We start from the raw sequence: 20637 nt of genomic DNA on the forward strand, positions 1-20637 counted from the left end.
ATTGTGACTAAATACTAATAACATGGAGAAGAGTCAGAAAGTGCCACGCAATAGTTGCCTGTAGATGAGAGTATAAGGAGTTTTCTCAGACATGAGATGTCATCCTCTTGGGAATCTTCTTGAACAGACACTTCTCATAGATTCAGGTCTTATTTCAGTACAAGATCATGTGAAATTGTGTCCAAGTGGCCAAGACTTATATTAACACAACTAAGTTGCATACTCATTACCCTATGGTAGTAAAGTTAATACCTGTATATAAATAAAATGTCAATATAAATTCCTATATAAATATTTAATATATATATTATTGAATTGAAACTTTTTCATTATTAACAAAATATATACTTCATTATCGACAAATATAATTAGCTCAAATTCGGACCTGTTTATTATTAATTTTTTATTTTTTTTAAAAAAATAAAAAAATAAAGACCCTTTAGCTGAAGAACCTTTATGATTTTAGGAAAGGTGGACGGAAGGGAAGCGAGTATAGAGCTAGGAGGAGGAGGGGAACGAGCGGGGGAGCTAAAGAGTATTAGTCGAAAGTTTAAAGGGGAGGAGGTTCTACACCTTACTACTCACTTTCAATTTATTCTTCAATCAGAAGCTTTATCATTATACCATACAGTACAGAATGTACTGTTTAAACAAGAATACTAAATAACTCTAATATATATAGTTATAATTAATATACGATTATTAATTAATTATTAATCAAATTCAGTATAAATAAACCTTTTTACTTGAAAATAATATTAGACTAAAACTTTCGAAAAATCAAGAAATTTCGAAAATTTTCTAAATCCTTTCAGAATAATATTTTCTAATCATGTATATATATAAGATTGATTACATTAATACTTTACAACCCATTTTTTAATATAATATTAAAGATTAAAAATTTTATCGTATTTGACGAAACCATTGTTTCGTCAACCACGGATTCTGCCACCACAGGGTGTTGTCACCTAATCAACATTTATCAATTCTTACACTGGTCATTAAACCCCTCTTAAAATCTATCTCCTTGAATCATTTGTTTAAAAGTCACACAGCGCTTGTAATCAATTGAATCTATTTCTCAGTAAAACATGTTGTTTAGATCAAAGTCTAAACACTCTAGTTGCCCCTGATGTGAAATTCGGTTAAATTTCAACCTTTTGTGACTCCATCATAACAACAAGAACACTCTTTAGCCTCCCAGTCATATCTATATTAGGTCTAGAATAAGAACTCAAGAACAGGAAAATCAAGACGGTCACCGTCAAGACTATCCGGAAAGTCAATTGTGGCCTGAGCCTTTTCTATTTATAATTCGAGTACCTCTGAATTCTTCTCCACTCCACCTTCTACCTCCACAACCACAAACGTAACAACACTATCAAAGCCTTCCAGATTTTCCAAAAGATCGGAGTAAGCATTCAACATGAGAGTGGTAGTAATTGCTAAGACTAGTCTGGGCTACCTCCAGCTAGCTAGTATTCAAAACCGCCATGGTGAGTAACTTCCGTCTTCATTGATATCCATCTCTTTTCTTCGATATACAAACCTGATCTTTGATCATGAGATTATATACTAATTAAGAATCTAATATATAGGTCTTATCCACGACGTTTTATTCAATCTTTACGCCAATATCATCAAGATATATTCATCATCGGCAAACAGAATCCAGATCCAGCACGAACTTGGATCTGCGACACTCATTTGATCCAGAGATGATCTCACGAGAAACCACCGGCGCCAGACTATGTTTCCTTTCATTCAAACTTGTCTCGCTATCGGCTTTACATTCATACCTTCTATTGGTTACAAAGCTGCAAATGACACGATTTCGATGAAAGAATTTGATCCCGACTTGGGTAAATCTCGACCTTATCTTGTTTTTGACATTACAAACCTTAAAGATATTGGTTATTGCTTCTTTCACGTGGGTTCAATTAAATGGAACTCTCTCGATCAGATGCATGCGCCGCGTATGACACCTTTATCGGCAAGTGTCTTTTTTGCTGGAGGACACCATGCCAGCAAACGAAGACGAACCATGACACCTTATCAGAATTATGATGAGTCTCTTGACCAATTCAGAGTTATTGATGCCCATATACTAGGTAATACTTGGCCTCGTGGCATTTGGATGGTGCTCGTTGGAGATACTTATGATCTCTTGTCGAATCATCCCCAAGGTTTGTGTTCCATTTTCATTGAACGTCATCAAGCAGCGCGGGCTCAATAATTTGACTGATCATATCTTCACAGTCAATCAAAACCAATCTGTCAAGGGAGCGCTCTCTCTACAAATCCTAGCCGAAACGAAATTATTCAACGAGTTGCACCTACAGACACCCGCGAACTTCCGGCGATTATTAGACAGAGCATCAGTGATGCCCAGATTCTTCCCGACAGCAATCTCTAAGAGTCGTGAAAAGCCTTTAAGGTTATCGAGGTACTATAATTCAAGGGAGTTACTGGGCGAGGCTCTGATGACTCAGTCTGTTATAGACCTAGGCTACCCCTACAATCTGAGCTCAGGTCATGTTCTTCAGATCTTAGAGAAAGTAATGAGCTCTATGAATCGAGGAAATGTTACCGCGTTGAGTCTGTGCGGCAATAACTTGATCAGCCCAGCTGCCCTAGAAACGATTCTCGCCGCGTTGCCAAATCTCAAAGATGTCTACCTCCTGAACACTCCTGGAATACCGCTAGGGAGAAAGATGGAGATTCTCCAGGGAACAAAGGTATCAGGCTTCCATGATTCGGAGTTGTATTCCATGGCATTCAAGCCAGCCACAGGTAGTCTCGGCTATAACAAGATTGAGCCACCACACTTTCTGGTCTCTCAAGTCATTTACGCACTATCATCTGATGGAAAGATACCGGGCTTGATTGCCAGGAAAACGAAAGATTCCTGGCCATTTGAGGAAAGTGTGTATGTTCTAAGTCTCCGAGAGGTCAACCTCACACTTCCATTTCTCATCAATGGATTTGCCAATTTCCTTCGAGTACTCTCTAATCCAGATACGGATCGGAAGCAAGTGTCCCATGGCACGCGGATTCTAGCGAAGACTATGGCAATATCGGAGATGAATGACGAGATGAAAATTGCACCAATAGCCAAAAATCTGTTCGAGTTCAACTTGACAAGAAATAAAGAGGAGGGCGATTGTTGGATGAACTACTACCGGCAGAGGCCCAGGGCAACTCCTTCAGGTAAGTGGAACTTGATAGTCGTTTCTCAACCGTATGAGCCGTTCCCAGGAGCAGCCAAACATTCTTTCCGTCATAGATACGCATTTATCAAGGCGAAAGAACACGGTGCACACGTCGAGGCGAACGCCGGTCAGGAATGTACAGGTTCCGTCGCATTTGTTAAGAGCTATGAGCCGCAGTTGGTCGTGGCTGATATTGATCAGTTTCTTCAACAGGCTGTTACAGGCGAGGAAGACGAAATGATTATAAAGCAAGCTCGAGATTTCTGGAAGAAAGGCACTGGCTTGCTGGATTTGCAGAGATGCAGCGAGGCGGAAGTAGAAGCAATTGTAAAAGAGGCCAAGCTTTCATTTGGGATTAAAGAAGACAATGGTATGGTGATGTTGAAAGTTTTCGGGCAGGAGACCGGTTAGACATAGGTCGCGATTGGGGAAGCACATACAGCTCGCTTTTTGATGTTGACAGCTCTGCATACGGTTCGGTTTCGACAGAAGATTATTCTCTGGGCCTAATAAAATAACTTTAGGGAGGTAGTGCCATAAGCTGGTAGGGTTAGAGGGAAAAGAATACATATGGGGAGACTTCAGACCATGGACGGGAATGTGGCATTCATCTAATATGAATGTTTCGGGATGCAGTCACTCTCAACAGCCTAGAGTGCCCCATTCTACAAGTAGAAGAGCTACCCAGTTAGTACGAAATATAACGAATTATGACAAAATTATAAATTAGCTGCGGTAATGCTGGGATTTTGTGTCAGTGATAGAGTCTAACATTGTTGAAGCTAATGGCAGGAAGGCTTCAAACGGGGGTCTTTCTTCTATGCTTAAATTATAGCTTTCGAATTGGCATTGGTAGTCCAAATTTGCTTTCGAGATCCTTCGAGTTGTGATGAGATAATGAGACGGTTCCCGGCTACAGATACTAACGGAAGTAGTGTCTCAAAATCCAGTACCTATCTTTCAGCCCCCCCCCCCCCCACAGATTTGAAAGAGTGCACGAGAAGAACAGGAAGGGGTCTGACTTCATTATGAGCGGGAGTATCGAGTGTGAGACATCTCATCGGTTACCTAGGTACATATAGCTTGGAAAGAGAGAGCTTCACGTCTAATGGCCCAAATTCGAAGTCGAAATAATCGGCAGTGTCTGAACACTGGTTGTTTGAGATAGATGAGGTATATTTACTTTAGATGTACTTGCGTGCATCTATTTCCTTCGAGGTCAAGAGGTCAAGAGATCAAAGAATTTCTTACCTCCTTCATTCAGCTCGCTTGGTCCAAGTATTTTGTTCAAATTCCGATGCTCTTCACAACTACCCACCCATCTACCTCATTATGTACTCACATACTGACATCAAACACCTGACATTGAACTTAATTCGTTTCGTTTGATGTATCTCGCATTGTGTGTCCTAAATCACTCTGAAGATCACAACATAGCCAGCCTTCCAAATTACCTCTATCACGATCACGTGCACATGCAAAGGAAACAAGTAAAACCGATGTGTGGAATCACACAATCTCTTTAGTGCATGTTTGGACTTTGAAAAGTATACTTATATTGAGAAATCTTTATAGTATAGTCCTTGGGTCCTTGGGGTTGTGATTTGCTGACCGCAGGATAGTGCGGGGTTAGTCCTGCAAACCGTGTGTTGAGGTAAGACTGTGTTGAGGTAAGAAGCTTACGGTCACCACTAGCATGTCACGTTTCTTCGTGCTGCTTTTTGAAGCATGTAAATAATCCCACGCGTCTCCTTCTTCTTATCACCTCAACTAAACATTAAAAAAAGGTAGTTTTTAAATATCATCGCTTTCATCCCAAGCCATGGGTAATAGGTGAGTGCATGTTACATTCATTTCATGCTTTACTGAGAAGCATATCCTTTTCAGAATTTTGAATTCTTTTCGTCTCTTAACCTTTCTTTCACATTGAAACAGTGACTGACAGCTATTGAAAGACATCAAGTCTATGTTATTTCCAAAATCGGAAGCCGATATCGAACACTTGCAACGGTTCATCATCGTAATAAAATCCCTCGGATCATTTACTTTTCGTTCGAAGCTTACTTTGTATTAGAATACATGTTCGGACCAGATGCTGTCGAACTGCTTTCCAACGCGGTGCACTTGTTTCAGAGCCCTGAGAACAGAATCGGCCTTGAGCATGAAAAGCGTTGGGCTACACGTCTTCGAGAGTTCGTAATCAATTCCCTGTTTGCACACTGATCTTGTGCCAGATTCTATCTCCTTATCCCAGACCCTTTCATATCCATTCTCCCCAAACCTTTGCCTTTGCAAGTAATGACTGACATCCTGCCTTTCCCACCGACAAACAGATCCGATTGGTGTATACGGAAAGAAACCAACCCATTTCCATTTACGATGACGTGTCTGTTCATGGGGTATTCGTTCAAGGAGGAGGATGGTTATTCGACTTCCTCTTGTTATCCGCAATCTTTCAATACGGAATTCGATAAAGCCGACAACAATGAAGGGATTACTGTTTTGGATATAACAGACATCGACAAAATCCGCTATTGTTTCGTCAATATTCATTGCGGATCGGACCCTAGAGGAGGGTGGGGAATAATTATGAGTTGTGGAGTCCCAAGTATGATTCCTCTGAGTGCTACTGAGTACATTGAGGCCTACGGCCACGAACCAAAGAAGTTTGAAGAGGCTTGGAAAAAATGGATTCATCACTTAAGCAAGCTAGATCTTATTGACAGTCGTACACTAAACAGCGTCTGGCCAAGGAATACATGGAGAATACGTGTTGGTGCAAAGATTGTACGACTCCCGGTTTCTGGTCAAGGTCTGTCATTCCATACTACCTGCAATGTTTGCAAAGTTCTAATTCATGTCAGAGCCAATCGACGTCGTCTTGCCAGTTTTTTCTCCGCCATTGACACTACGCAAAGCTTGCATGGAAAAGCTCTCGAAGGATATTTTCAATTGTCCAATCAAGGAGCTGCCTGCCAAATTTGAACGTGCGACGCTCCTGCCTGATTTTCGACCTGCCTTGAAATCAGCCATACTCTCGACACCGACAATTCTTGCAGGTTCCGCTGCTGCACGATATATTTTCAGTCGATTACTAGAAACTGAGAAAAGCATTGACTTGGGTCCGTTTGATCTATCGCCTGATCATTTAATAGAGGTACTAGAGCAGCCCAGGAAAGCTGGAGTGTTGAAGATCTTAAGTCTTTGTGGCAATCAAAAGATAAATGATGCCTCTCTAGTCAAGCTAATCAATGACTTTCCGCGTCTTCGATCTTTGTATTTACTGGATACCCCTCAGATTCTACTTGCGACAAAGATAAAGATACTTAGAGGCCAAGCATTGAGGGAATTATTCGACACAGACCTGTATGCACTGCCATTCGCATCTCGCGAAAAATTCCACAACGATCGAAACTCTCGTAATTACAACAGTGAGCCCATTCTAGCGCTCGGTCCAAAGCTCGGCCCCGAGAACGAAGAAGCAAGTCGAGCTATCGATATCAGTGAAGAACCGCAAAGCTTCATGAATGATATGAGCAAGTTTGACCATCTTCTTGAAAACGGAATGCCACCATTTTGCGATTTGAGTTATATCTCGCCTGTAATTGAACAGATGATATACATTACCTGTGGTAATACTGACAAGAATTGCATACGTGATAGTGAAGGTGGCCTTGACATAATTAATCTATTTCGGAGACCGTCGTCGCACTCGGGGATTGGTAATCCTGGGTATCATGCTATGTCGTTCAAAGAAGCGAACCGACACCCTTCCCTACTTGTGCAGAGCTTAGCTCGCTTCATTGGATTTTCTTTCCACAAGAGACACATATGGCTCTCCGACTTGAGGCAGACTCTGGCGAAGATCCTCGCCATGGAACCAAACGACGATGTCGGCCCAGGATACAAGGTTTTACCACTCTGCGCAGGTCTTTATAGCGACGATATGGGCTTTGGCATTTCAAAGAGAAATGGAATCTTTCAAATCACTAGAGAGATTATTCCGAATGAGTGGACTTTTATCATGATTGTTGAAGAAGAATCCTACAAGCTCATAGAGGGAGAAAAGGCAAGAACTGATACTCGGTCTCTTTCCCGCTATGCTTTTGTATCGGCTGAGCGTAGTCCCGCTAGCTCAGCATCGGGTGATATACTTCCAACCTTGATTGTTGCCGATGTAAAACAGTTTTTAGAGAGCAATTTTGCCAACCACGGCCAGAAATGGATTGAAGGGTTTTTGGAGTGGTGGGGTGACCAGGTTGCCAATCGCTGGAAATATCCCTTAGAGTTTTGCGGCAGGAAAGAGATCGAGTCTGTCATCAAATCAATAAAGTTTACTCCAGTCGCCGAACACTCAAATACCGCATACGAGATTGGACTGGGGCGAGACAAGAGTTTTATCAATTGTCTGAAAAAGAATATAGATCGCAACTGAGTTCTATGCTTGGATTCGGAATGGCGATATGCTCGAGCCTTTGTCCAGTCATGGCAGTAGTCTCTTCCGAATCTCGCGAACCTTCCTACTTCAAAGTCCATCTTCACCCCACTTTGCCCTCAGGAATTCATTCTTCCCTTGCACTTGCAAAAGTTTTTCAAGTTGTTTTTTTATCCACTTCTCCACATTCTTCTCTCTCTTTCGGCAACGGTAGTTAGTTCAGCTACATTTATCATGAAACACAAGTCTTGACCTCTGTGCATACTAGCTAGTATGTAAGTCTACCATATCATCGGTCGACAACCCTTTACAGTGATATCGGCAAGGGAAAAAATCGGGAAACTGTTAGGACGAAATGATGCCTTAAGTCTGGTATTTGGAATGAGGTTTGTTGATCTTGAGAACAAATCCAAACAAGTTTCTTACGATCGTTCGAGAAAATGTGAGGCTATTTGATAAGTGAAAAAATGTAAATGGCTTAAAACCCGTTGAGAAAAATTTCATAACGCTCAAGAAAAAATTCACTTCATCAATGAAGCAATCCCCTCCCCGAGCAATCTAATCATCACTTCTTCAACAGGAGAGCGAAGAAGCAACTCTTAAAGCCCTACATTATCCACACCTACTACTCGTACACCTAGGCTTAAACCCTCATCAAACATTAACAAGTACCCCTCTAGCCCCTCACCACGCACGCCACCGATCCATTATAATGCGGATCCCATCCACGCACAGACATGCTATGCATAAAACTTTTCCGCCCTCTCCCTCCATCTCTCCAAGTTCTCCATGTAGAGAAACCTCAAAATAAATAAAGCTTCTCCCTCGTATCTCTTTCTTCTCTTCCCATAGAGTAGAATAAAAAGCTACAAACCCAACCAGGCCAAAAAACGGCAAAAGCACATTTTCCGAATCCGGGAATCGAACCCGGGGCTACTCGGCTCCAGATCACATGAACGGATGGTCATATGATGATGAAAGCGAGTTATGTTAACCCCTACACTAATTCGGATGGTATTCGATATGAGACGCGGAGTTTTTGAGAATATATACTATTTACAATTTGAAAAGTGATTTTTTTTTGGATTCTTTTCTTGTGGGAGAGGAGAATATTGGAAAGGGGGTACGTACGCGTGGGTGTGTATGGGGGGTGAAGGAGCAATGCAATTACGGGAGAGATATGAGGTTAATACTTTATTATGATTTAGTTGTGTGAGTTAAAATTGATCATCAGGAATTTTACTACCTGTGTAATTCTTCGTACAATCAATGACTTGCACGTTCGTTCATCGACCAAACAACTGCATGCACTCAAGCAAATGACTTCCTTCCACAAAGATCTCTCCAATGTTCATGAATGAATACAATTTTTTCCAATAATATACAACAGATCAATAACACATAATCTTATCCTAAAATGCAAGACAAAAGCTAAACATATACAAACCCCTCCTACCACTAGCCCCTCATCAAATATTCGCCCTCTTCTTAATCCCCACCATGCACTCCAGCGGTTTTCTCAAAAATCCCTCTCGGGTCTCCAATACATCCTGATACAGATCAAATTCGTATCTCCTGAATGTTGTCGCGACAATAAGCGCCAATTCCATTTCTGCCACATTTCTTCCGACGCAACTTCTTGGTCCATAACTAAAGGGAATGAAAGCATTCTTTTGTCTCTCTGTCAAGTTGTACCATCTGTCTGGTACAAATTCATCTGCATCATTTCCCCAGATTTCTTTTGAATGATGAATTGTGTAAGCTGGTACGGAAAGGACAGTGTAGCCGGGGAAGAATTTTCCACATACTTCCGCTCCTCCAGGTGGGACGATACGTGGGAGGCCAAGAGAAGAGGTAGAGTGAATGCGGAGGGTTTCCTGGATGACATTATTCATGTATTTCAAATCCTTTACCATGTCGAAAGTGGGAACATCGACGCCTGCAGGAATCGCATCGTCCAACTCCTTTTGAAGCTTTTCAAGGACACCTGGAGTTTTGCAAATCCAGTAGAGGATTGCACAGGATGTGTTGGATGTAGTATCTGAGCCAGCGATGAGTTGAGTGAGCGCCTCTGCGGTTAATTCTGCGCGGCCAAGTTTGGCACCTGTCTCGTCTCTTCCTTCCATAAGTCTTGCGAGTAAGTCAACACGACCATCTTCCTTCTCACGATCAAGACGTTGGCTCACACGAGCAACAGCAATACCAGCCAAGTTTTCCACCGCAGCAAGACCTTGACTAAAGAACGGATCTGGGAAATATTTGGCGTATGGCTTAAGCTGTGGTAAACAACCAAGTGTACCGGAAACTTCACCTCGACGATTAAGAACCTCGACAGCTGGGGCATAAGTGATTGGTGCATCGGGTGTTTTTCTGATTTCCGTGATATCCTTTCCCTTTTCAAGCATGCCGAATGGAGCTCCAAATGCAAGGTCGCCAATGATATCGAAAGCGAGATAGTTGAACCACTACAAAAACAAACCCGTTAGCATATGGCTGGAAAGCTTATACTAGCGAATCAAACATACGTGAAGACAGTCAATTTTTGCGAATTGGCCATGAGCATTATCTGACAGTGCATCCCATCGATTCACAAACAAATCCAAATTTCCATGCATATATTGTTCGAATTGGCCAATACTCTTTGTGGAAAAAGTATGCGAAATAGTCTTGCGCTTTCTCGTATGTTCGCGACGATTTCGAGTATTGAATAAACCTCTCTGAATAGAGACAAAAGCATCATAGTAATCTCTGAAAAGAAGCAAATTAGCAATTGAAATTTTCACAGCCCAAATCAGAGACTTACGACTTCAAGAACCCATTGCCATGACCATAAACTTGCTGGATAGCAGCATCATCTGCGATACTGACATGATCCGGTTGGATCCTAACCATCTTTCCATATTTGGCATGCGCATCATGAACACTCAGATATCGATATCCCAATCGAGCTTGTAGCAGTAGCCATAATCTTGTGAATTTCGCTGCGAAGGGTCCGGGGATATCTCTGATAGCTGTGTTGGATGTGAAATATGGGACAGCAAAGAAGAGCACCAATGCGATTGGAATCGTATAAGGCGTGAGAAGAAAATCGATAACGGCCATTGTGTACTAGAGCGATGATCAATTACCGCTTCTTTTGCCGGAAGGATGTGCTGCAGGGTCCGATGCAAGATTTAAACACCGGAGGAAAATGATAACAATAGCTTCAGGGGTATCTCGCGACACTAAACAGAATTTTGCTTGTTCACACCTCAATTAAAATATAAAGATAACTTCAGCATGAAATATCCAGCGACATCGAGTTCAATTATACTTGAAGCTTCAAAACTGCCGACTGTGGAATCCGTCTTCACCCCGCAATTTTGATTCTGGCACATCCGCATCCCCATATTCTCGGGTCCCCGCTAAACCTGGCAAGACGACTCACGCAGCCAATAATGAGGGGGTATAAGTCATCGGCCGGCGATCTCTCGGAATCTCTGTACTTATTTTGTTTCAAGTGATGTTCAAAAGTAGTATTTGACTATGAAATTATTCTCTTCAACTCCCTTTCTTCGAAGCCGAAAGGATTTGCGTTGCATGGCATTCACATGTGGAACTCCTTTTGTTAAATTTCTGGAAGTTGGAGGTCACATTGCACGGATTTGGCTGGGAATCTATCTCTATTTTTCTGTTTGAATACCCGCTTGCTTTCAAGTTTGGGCGTTTGCGATACGATCGAATACGTATATCGACTTCTATGTATCCGCTCATGTCCCGTTATGACCGCCGTCATTTCCCGTTATGACCTCCGTGTACGAACTTGCATGTCACATTGCATTGTCATTACAGCTTTCCCCTTCTGCTATCAACAGCCTGTCTAAGCTTTGCAATAACTTCGGATGGGTCTTTGGCTCCAAAAACAGCACTGCCCGCAACAATCACATTTGCGCCAGCATCTGCGGCTTGATCAATTGTTCCAGGACCTAATCCACCATCAACTTCGATATTGAGGTCTGGGTATCGTTTTCTGAGTTCGGCGACCTTAGGTAATTCAGATGCCATAAACTTTTGTCCGCCAAATCCCGGGTGGACCGTCATGATCAAGACCATCTACAATTATCAGCGATTTGTTCCCTTGTGTTTGTGTCATGAAAATGCTCACATCTGGTCTTTCCTTTTCTTCAGGGTTTTCGAGAATATCCCATAGCACGTCAACTTTTGTATCTGGTTTGATTGCTATTCCTGCCAACATTCCATTGTCATGAATATATCTGATTAATTCTTTTGGATTCGTCTTCGATTCGCTGGTTGATTCCGGACTTTCTGCTGCAGTGCTTGAAATTGCAGCTTCGTAGTGAAAGCAGTAAAGATCGCATCCGGCCTTTTGAAATTCTTTTACCCATTTCTTTGGCTCAGCAATCATCATATGACAATCGAATGTTCCCTTTCCATGTTTAGCCGTTGGTCGGTCGACATGACTTCTGATCTTCGTAACGACAGGTGCTCCAAAAGTAATGTTTGGCACAAAGTGTCCATCCATAATATCTACCTGCAAATCACAAAATCACCGATTAGCATGATTTCAACATTGTGGGCAGGTATTCAATTACATGGAGCCAATCTGCTCCTTGACCGATTGTATCAGAGCATGCTTTTCCTAATTCTGCAAAATCTGCAGATAGAATAGATGGAGCAATAATAGCTTGAGGTGACATTTTGATAATAATCTTTCGGCAGATATGCTGACAGAAAGAGTAAGAAATTAGAAATAAGTCTTGCAGATTTGAATCTTGAAAGTACGTCAGACAAAGTTGTATTTATTATGGTGGGGGTATTTGTTTTATTCGTACTCGTCCCCCTCACCGAGAGCTCAGTTCAATATCTAAGCAACTGAAATATCAGGCATTCAATATATTGGGTTTGGAGGTGGGTTTTTTTCTTGATCATGCCCATCATTAATCCATCATCAACCCACAAATCATGCGCTAAGATAAGAGATAAGAAATGCGGGGAAATTTAATCAAGAAGTCAAGCAACTATTGTCTCACCTGGGCATAAATACGAACATTCGGTCAACAAAACTTTATTATAAATACACCAAATCCTACGTCGTATCTAAATCTTGATTTCATACGTCTAGACTCTAATTGATTTCTTGTGTATCTTGTATTTCTCACATTTCGGGGAATACAGATTGGCAATATAACCTCAATAACCTCATGTTTGTGTTGATATCTTGTGATTGATCATATATTCATTACCGATCGATCAAACAAACCGACAAAAGTACCTCGAGGTATTGAAAGATTGTGGCCACTCAGTCGTACAATGTGATCTCGGATGAGGGCATAAATTGCTCAACCGCCCCTTCATCCAGGTCATTTTGAAAAGCCTTAAAGCTTCAGGGACCGTTGTCGGCCTCTTCATTGTAGGGAGTCCTACCAGAGTCTTGCCAGAAACCTCTTGCTTTACTTATTTAAAGGCTTTCGCCAGTGTTCTTGATAATCGTTTGATTCATCGACCATGAATGGCTGGACGCTCCAATGCTTCTATACTATCGATACCCAGCGACCATCGCTGTGCCTCATCAACCGTTACAGTTCCGCTGATCGTATCCTTCCGCCAATCTCTATGAGTAAGCCGCTCACTTCCATTCTCCTTCATGGTTCATCGTACTAAAGGCACGATCCTCACTACCCATCTCCAATATCGTCATGAATCAGAACTTCTTGGTGAAAGAAAGAAACCCACTGCATAATTCTCCATCTTCCAAAACTAACAGCTTCCCCCTATCACTAGCTCCGACAAACGAGCCTCTTCTTCCCCACTCCCATCGTCTTTCCGTCCTCTCAGCTTCGCCTTATACCGCACATACCTACTCTGAACATATGTATGCGGCCCCCTCCTTTCACAATACCCCCGTAAGCGAAGATTCTATCATCCCCGCCATCGTCGTCGATGTATTCCGCCGAAAAGACGTGATTCTTCTGGCTCAGACAGTAGCCACAACGATACTCTTCCACAGAAAAGCAAGACAGGTTTAGTCTCAAGACTTGTTAAGAAGAAAAAGGACAAGGGCAGAAACGGAGATGATAAGGAAAAGAAGTTAACGAAGGTAGTCTATATGCCGAGGAAAAGAGTATGCTATTCATTTTTTAAGTTATGCTTCCTTTATCCTCGTTATTTATAGCGCATCGATCACAGACTATGAATCATGGATTAACAAATTTCTACAAGGTATCTAAAACATTTCGCTCGAGGTCACAGTGGTGAATACATAGGCACCGAGCCTCATCGCCGCTGGTCGGAAGAAGAATTGGAGCAAACTTTTGGTAAATTCAGGCCACCGAAAAGAGGTAATGGAATGTTCTGGGGACGAGGTTGATATTTCTTTTGCACAAATCCTGTTTTCTTGTGTGTTTTTGAAGCTTTGGTATTGGTGATCGGGGAGGGTCAAGGAAAGGAATTCTTTCGTGCAATGAATGGGTCAATTAAATTAGCACGGAGTACTATACCCTGGACTTGAATTTGGAATCTGCAACTGGATATTTTATATTAATAAGGGAGAGGGAGATCGGAAGTAGGAATTCACTGGTTGAGAATTAATGCTCGGAATTTCAGTGGGTTCTGCTGTCCAGTTTTTGAATTTCTTATTTAGCGTGCAAGCAAGCGCAATCAATTGTTTTCTAAGCATATATACGTGAATATATCTATGCTTTCCCAAGGATCTCATCAAAAATGCCAATTAAGCGGTTTACTTCTTCCACTGAAACCACATATATTAGCACCACTAATTTCTCCAACTAAAACAAAATCAAAAGAAAAGCAAGAACTTACAACTATTGTAATGCACGAAACTAATTCTCACCACTCCCTGATCCCCACATTCCAACACGTCTTTGCACAATCGATTACTATAAAACATTCCCCATCTAATCCCCACCTCCCCCATACTTTTCTCATCCACCTTTTCCACAAATTCCCGACTTCCGAATCCTTGCACGAGAAAACTGATGGTACAAACTCTCTTTTTCGTATCCCAAGACTGTTCACCGAGAATCTGGATTTCGGATTTAGACAGAAGATACTGAAGGAGAGTTTTCTGAAGCGATTCTTCATGGAGACAGATTGCCTCCCAAGATTGATTTTCAAAATACTCGACCACTTTTGGGATGGAGCCTGTGAGCTCGTAGTTTGAGCCTGCGAGAGCGAGTTTGTCGGCGAGGGTCTTGCTGGGGTTGAAGAAGTGGCCGAGGGATTTTAGGGAGGAGAGAGCGGAGGGGGAGGCATAGAGGAGGGAAATGTGGGGGCCGTAGACTTTGTACCAGCTGAAGGCGTAGAAGTCTACGCCGAGGGCTTCGACGTCGAGAGGACGGTGGGGAGAGTAGGCGACGCCGTCGACGCAGAGGAGTGCACCTGGGATGGTGTGCACGAGGTCGGAAACTGGAGGAGAATTTAGTGAGAAGGAAGTGCGAATTGGGAGGACTTGGAGAGGAAGTTGGGTTGGATGGGGGGATATATAATTGATTCGAGATTGATTTTAGATTTTAGTATGCTGTGTGAAAATGATGAGATTGCTTACTGCCGCGAATATCGTGGATGGTACCAAGAATGTTGGACGCGTGAGTGAGGGTTACAAGAGCGGTCTTTGAGGAGAGAAGGGGGCGACTAGAATGGGGATCAATCAGCTGTCTAGTCGGGATGGACTACAAGAAAAATGTATGCTTATGGCGTCTATTGCGCAGCAAGAGGAGTTCATCAAGCGGGACAAACTATGCAGCCAGGGTTTAATCTTTGAAAATGCGAAATCAAAGGAGGATTAAACACACAGTGATTCGGGAGTCAGAATTGGGTTACTTGACGCAGGTGGAGTCCACCATTTGATAGTAAACTTTTGAGATTCAGCGAGAGCGACCCAGGAGGCAATGTTTGATTCATGGTCAATGGATGATATGATCAACTCAGAATCGGGTGGAAAGTCAAAAGCCTGGGAAAGGTTTCGGAAATTCTGAGTTGTGCTTGAACCGAGGACTAAGAGGTAACGTCAAAGATCAGATCACTCAACGGATGAGGAGAATGAGGAAAAGGGGATTACCAATATTGGATGGGAGTGCATTGATGTATTTTGCCGCTGCTTCATATCCTGCAGAGTAACTTGTATTTGCTTTCTTGCCCACATTGTATGAACCACCGAGTTGAACATTGGAATTGATGAGGTAATCATGGATGCTTTATATGTGTGAGATTATCTGTTGTACATCTCATAGCAATGTAGTAGAGAGGTGCACTATACCTGTCTATGACAGTCCCTAGGGTTTGACTACCACCGGCATTGTCAAAATACACTTGTTTCTTGTCCAATGATGGGAAGCACTTTCTTGTAGCTGTGATATCGAAGGAGCTCATTGTCGCTGTGTTATGGTTTCAATAGTTGATCTTGCAGGTGTAACAGTAGAAGAAGTGACTCGGAATGGCAAGAAGATTGTTGACTTGTCCTTATTACTTCATGATAACATGGTTATCATCGGCATGGATAGCAACGTGGGGTTGAGGGGCCGTAATCAAGGATTGCCCAATGGAGCTTCCTCTTCAGAAATAGCGGATGAAAATAACCCGAATGCAGTGCAGTCTCGAGGCACTTGCGCTTCCACACTGACCAATCTATCAAAAGCGTTGAATCTCGCAAGCCAATTGACGTTGAGGTATCTTCTCACTGCTTTTCCTGACACAATGCAGGAGTATTGATGGACGTATTTGATATTCAATCTCAAACTTGAGGGTATTCTCATCTTAAGAAACCTTTCCTGCATTGAATCCACAGCGCGTAGATGCAAATCTTTTTATAGTAAATAGATATGATCAGCATACTTCGTACGCATTCCAGATTTACCAGTGAAGTTGTGCAAGTGTCAAAACTCCTTTCTTCTAAATCCAACCTCAGCGTTTCGAGCTGGTGGCCCCGTAAAAAGATTCACCGCCCTGGCAAAATCGTCATTGGAGAAGCAAGCTTCAAATTTATTATGAACTGATAATCCCGAAAATCTTTTAATTTTCTCAATCGAGAATTGTTATTCTGATACCTTTCATCAACACATTATTCCAATTTTCAAGATGAAGCGCAAAGCAGATACTCAATCTAATGGCCAGAATGGCAAAAGCATCTTGAAGAAACGTGCAAAGAAGGGTATGTCTTTCCGTCAACTATTCTTCATCTACCACACAAACTGACCCAATATAACGTAACAGCATTGTCGGATGAAGATGCAAGGAAGTCTTTTAGAAAGGGTCTCTTCGACAAGGAGGTCCTCAAGAAATATGCCAAAGAATATGCCAAATCGGAACCATATAAACATCAAGTCATCAGCCCATTAATCGACGATGCTTTGCTCCGCGCCGTTCGCAACGAAATTCGAGAAAATGTGCACTTCACACCGAAGGAAACGGACATCTATAAAATTCATCAATCTGGAGACTTGGCAAATTTGGATGGGTTGGATGATGGTGCGCTGGAAAAATTGCCTTCTTTACTCAGGCTACGAGATGCATTGTACTCGTCTTCATTTCGAAAATATGTTGCGAAGATTACAGGCTCTGGAGAATTGAGCGGAAGGAAAACGGATATGGCTATCAATGTATATACTCCAGGCTGCCATCTCTTGTGTCACGATGATGTGATTGGAAGTCGAAAAGTCAGCTACATTTTGTATTTAACTGATCCGGATGTGGCTTGGAAGGAAGAATGGGGTGGAGCTTTGAGATTGTTCCCTACCAAAGAGTTCGAGGATGATGGTGTGACAACCATTACTCCTAGTCCTGACACCTCGAAGATTATCCCACCGGCTTGGAATCAATTGAGCTTCTTTGCTGTTCAGCCAGGTCAGAGTTTCCACGATGTTGAAGAGGTATATCATGCTGCAAATAAAGAAGAATTGGAAAAAGATGGTGGTAGAGTTAGGATGGCTGTTAGTGGATGGTTTCACATTCCACAAATTGGAGAAGAAGGATACGTCAAGGGAGCTGAAGAGAAATGGGGGAAGAATAGCAGTTTGATGCAATTGCAGGGCAACCCAGATAAATATGACTTCCCGAAGGAAGAGCCAATTACTGTGACGGAATCTACCATTGAAGATGCTGATGAAAATGGTCTTGAAGAGGCAGATTTGGACTTCTTACTCAAATATATGGCGCCTACTTACTTAACACCGGATACGTTGGAGCAAATTACCGAACGTTTCGAGGAGGAGTCAAATGTTACTCTTGATGGTCTTCTATCTGTCAAATTTTCAACCAAAGTACGAGAATATGTCGAAGCGCAAGAAGCTGCAGGTCTACCAGATAGCAGCGTTGAAATCGAGAAGGGTTCTTGGAAGGTTGCTAAGCCACCTCACAAACATCGTTTCCTCTATCAAAAGCCATCCAGTGAAGTTTCAGGTGGTCAAAACGAATTGAATCCAATCGAAGAAATTCTTAATGTTTTACTTCCAAGCCCTCAATTCCGCAAATGGCTTGAGATTGCTACATCATGTCAAATTGAAAATTATGACCTTTTGGCACGTAGATTTCGCAAGGGTTCAGATTATGCTCTCGCGAAGAATTACGAAGGAGAGCCAAGATTAGAGGTCGACTTGGGATTGACGCCTACAACTGGATGGGGCGACGATGCTAATGATGACGAAGAAAATGAAGATAACGGGGAGGAAAATGAGGAGGAGGAAGAGGATGAGCCTAATCCAAAATCCAAAAAGTCAAAGGGCAAAGAAAAGACAAATGGCAAGGAGAAGGCACCAGAGCCCAAAAAGGAACCTACACCAGAGCCAGAGGAAGAAGATGATGTTGGAGGTCATTTAGTGTTTATGGCAGGCGATGATGAGAATGACGAAGATGCAGCAATTTACAAAGCTGCAGGAGAGGAAGAAGATGATGGAGTACTTTTCACTATGCCGGCTTCGTGGAATAAGATGAGCATTGTCTTAAGAGACAGCGGTGTATTGAAATTCGTCAAATACGTTAGTAAAAACGCAAAAGGCGATCGATGGGACATCAGCGGTGCTTTCGGTGTTAAAGATGACGAGGATGATGATGAGGAAGATGAGGAAGATTCAGGGAAAGCATCACAGGATTCGAAAGTCTCATTGGAAGATTCGGATGAAGAAGGCACCTTTAATGGATTCCCTGACTCGGAACCGGATAGCGATTCGGATTAGTTTGATAAGGACTAAACGACTGTTCATTTTATTTCTTCGGAAAAGAAATACCCATCACTGGTCTAGGCCACCACATCTTGGAATATTGCAGTCATATGTGGGGTCATATATGGATAATTGTGCTCTACTGCGGATACAAGATTCGTGTCAACTTTAGCATTGATATTTTCAGCGTATCATATGAATGGAAATGTTGTCTCAACCTTTTTTGTTGCACGTCGAGATGCATTTCGCATTCGTTTATTTGAGCTACGTGGATTCTAATAACTCTGTTTGGGAAGTGACTAAGCTAGTATGTCCTAGGCTGGTGTAAACGCCGAAACAGGTGAGTTTTTATGTTTGATTGAGGGGGATGGTTCTTCAGCTGAGGGTATCTGCATGGGATCTGTAAACTTTAAGATTTGTGCGAGCAGTTCATGCATGTTGATGTTGGTATCCGTGAGTGGTGAAGCACAGCATGCTGTACAATACTATAATTGCTCCTTTGCTCACCCGTCTACCTATTAGCTTCTCTCTATGCAAACAAAAACAGGAGGAAAATGAATGCCATCTTCCGTTCTTACCTTGCCTCCTCATTCTCATTCTACATGCTTTCTTCCATACCCACACCGTTTTAATGCATACCCACTACCATTAGCATTTTTTACGAATATCTTCATTTACCCTTCCCATTCATTTCATCACTAGCAAATGTATGTCCAATCAGAATCGCGAAATTTAGCGAATGCGAAGGGGCCGGCCATGTCCTAATTTAGTCGTTTATGACCGAATATCACGTGAATATGATGAGTGACAAAATTGTTTTGTTGCATATCGGTTACACGAACGAGAATGAGCGAAATTTGATCGACACAAGTGAAGAAAGAAAGTGGAGAAGTTAGAGAGACTAGATCGGAATGAGTGTGATTTTGGAAAATGTTACTTCCGAGATGTTATTCCCGGATGGAGGAGAGGAAGAATTGTCCGGGGGGAGGGAGCAATTCATCGCTCTTGGATAGAACATTCTTTTATACTTCATGGTACAGGTAGGTAAGATGTGATGGGTGATCGTTCACATCTTGTTCTCAAAATAAGAAGACTATAATTGAGGTTGTATGGACGAGAGGTGTTGACAATTCAACCAATTCAGTGGTGTGTAAATATGCAAATCACATCGGTAGCATTGCTTCAATATAACAAGACTACGACTTGCGACTTAGCTTTGACTAGTTACATCTTACAGCCCTAGGAACTTTCTCTAAATATATAAGGGATGCGATGAGTATAGCAGCGGCGGCAGCGGGAACGGGAACGGACCGAATATTCAATGCTTTTCCGCTCATGAAGGACACTTTACAGTCTTGATTCCGCTCCGCATTCGGATTTGTCTGACATTTCTTACTCCGTCGGCGTGGTGAGGCTGTACACAAAGATGAAGATTAGGTGAGAAGTGGAGACGATTATTTTGTGGGAGAGGGAAGGATTCGTTTTGCGTGGAATTTACGGCTTCGCGAGATGATTATTGACGCAAGGACGTTAGATTGTGGCTTATGGTTGTCGTATATAAATCATACAAGAAAGCAGTGGTTCATTCTTTTTGTCACCTGCCACTCTTGTTTTTGGTTTCTTTGTCTTGTTGTTTATTGTATACTTTTTGCCTTTCTGATATTGAGAGTCACCAAAGCGTTGAAGGACAATGTCAATATCGTATTTTAGCGGCACGGTTTCTGTTTCTGACGGCATGGATAGTATATGCGTGGGTTAAGAATGAAGTGACTTGGATGAGATTGAGGAGGTTTGGGAGGAAGCATGGGTGTGAAGA

The 20637-nt window shown here is 42.2% G+C and overlaps 6 protein-coding genes across 6 annotated transcripts; 3 read left to right on the plus strand and 3 right to left on the minus strand.

The window, feature by feature from the left end:
* Window positions 1-1966: 1966 nt before the first annotated feature.
* EAF02_008659 (uncharacterized protein) lies at window positions 1967-3626 on the plus strand (the record flags this gene model as incomplete). Its single annotated transcript, XM_038904707.1, has 2 exons — window positions 1967-2189; window positions 2263-3626. The coding sequence occupies 2 exons, from the start codon at window positions 1967-1969 to the stop codon at window positions 3624-3626; spliced, it is 1587 nt and encodes a 528-aa protein (XP_038755764.1).
* Window positions 3627-5037: 1411 nt separating this feature from the next.
* On the plus strand, window positions 5038-7650 carry EAF02_008660 (uncharacterized protein; the record flags this gene model as incomplete). Its single annotated transcript, XM_038904708.1, has 5 exons — window positions 5038-5048; window positions 5171-5235; window positions 5290-5407; window positions 5549-6027; window positions 6080-7650. The coding sequence occupies 5 exons, from the start codon at window positions 5038-5040 to the stop codon at window positions 7648-7650; spliced, it is 2244 nt and encodes a 747-aa protein (XP_038755765.1).
* A 1469-nt stretch (window positions 7651-9119) lies between these two features.
* Window positions 9120-10752, minus strand: EAF02_008661 (uncharacterized protein; the record flags this gene model as incomplete). The annotated part of the gene is made up of 3 exons (XM_038904709.1): window positions 9120-10115; window positions 10176-10398; window positions 10454-10752. The coding sequence occupies 3 exons, from the start codon at window positions 10750-10752 to the stop codon at window positions 9120-9122; spliced, it is 1518 nt and encodes a 505-aa protein (XP_038755766.1).
* Window positions 10753-11475: 723 nt separating this feature from the next.
* EAF02_008662 (uncharacterized protein) lies at window positions 11476-12347 on the minus strand (the record flags this gene model as incomplete). The annotated part of the gene is made up of 3 exons (XM_038904710.1): window positions 11476-11742; window positions 11795-12181; window positions 12243-12347. 3 exons carry the CDS (start codon window positions 12345-12347, stop codon window positions 11476-11478), a joined length of 759 nt encoding a protein of 252 aa, XP_038755767.1.
* Window positions 12348-14342: 1995 nt separating this feature from the next.
* On the minus strand, window positions 14343-16038 carry EAF02_008663 (uncharacterized protein; the record flags this gene model as incomplete). Its single annotated transcript, XM_038904711.1, has 6 exons — window positions 14343-14398; window positions 14470-15075; window positions 15215-15300; window positions 15462-15663; window positions 15728-15861; window positions 15926-16038. 6 exons carry the CDS (start codon window positions 16036-16038, stop codon window positions 14343-14345), a joined length of 1197 nt encoding a protein of 398 aa, XP_038755768.1.
* Window positions 16039-16743: 705 nt separating this feature from the next.
* Window positions 16744-18836, plus strand: EAF02_008664 (uncharacterized protein; the record flags this gene model as incomplete). The annotated part of the gene is made up of 2 exons (XM_038904712.1): window positions 16744-16816; window positions 16879-18836. The coding sequence occupies 2 exons, from the start codon at window positions 16744-16746 to the stop codon at window positions 18834-18836; spliced, it is 2031 nt and encodes a 676-aa protein (XP_038755769.1).
* Between the last annotated feature and the right edge of the window lie 1801 nt (window positions 18837-20637).

This window comes from Botrytis sinoallii (genome assembly GCF_014898435.1).
Source record: "Botrytis sinoallii strain Bc 23 chromosome Unknown BSIN_016, whole genome shotgun sequence".
In the NCBI taxonomy this organism is placed as follows: domain Eukaryota; kingdom Fungi; phylum Ascomycota; class Leotiomycetes; order Helotiales; family Sclerotiniaceae; genus Botrytis; species Botrytis sinoallii.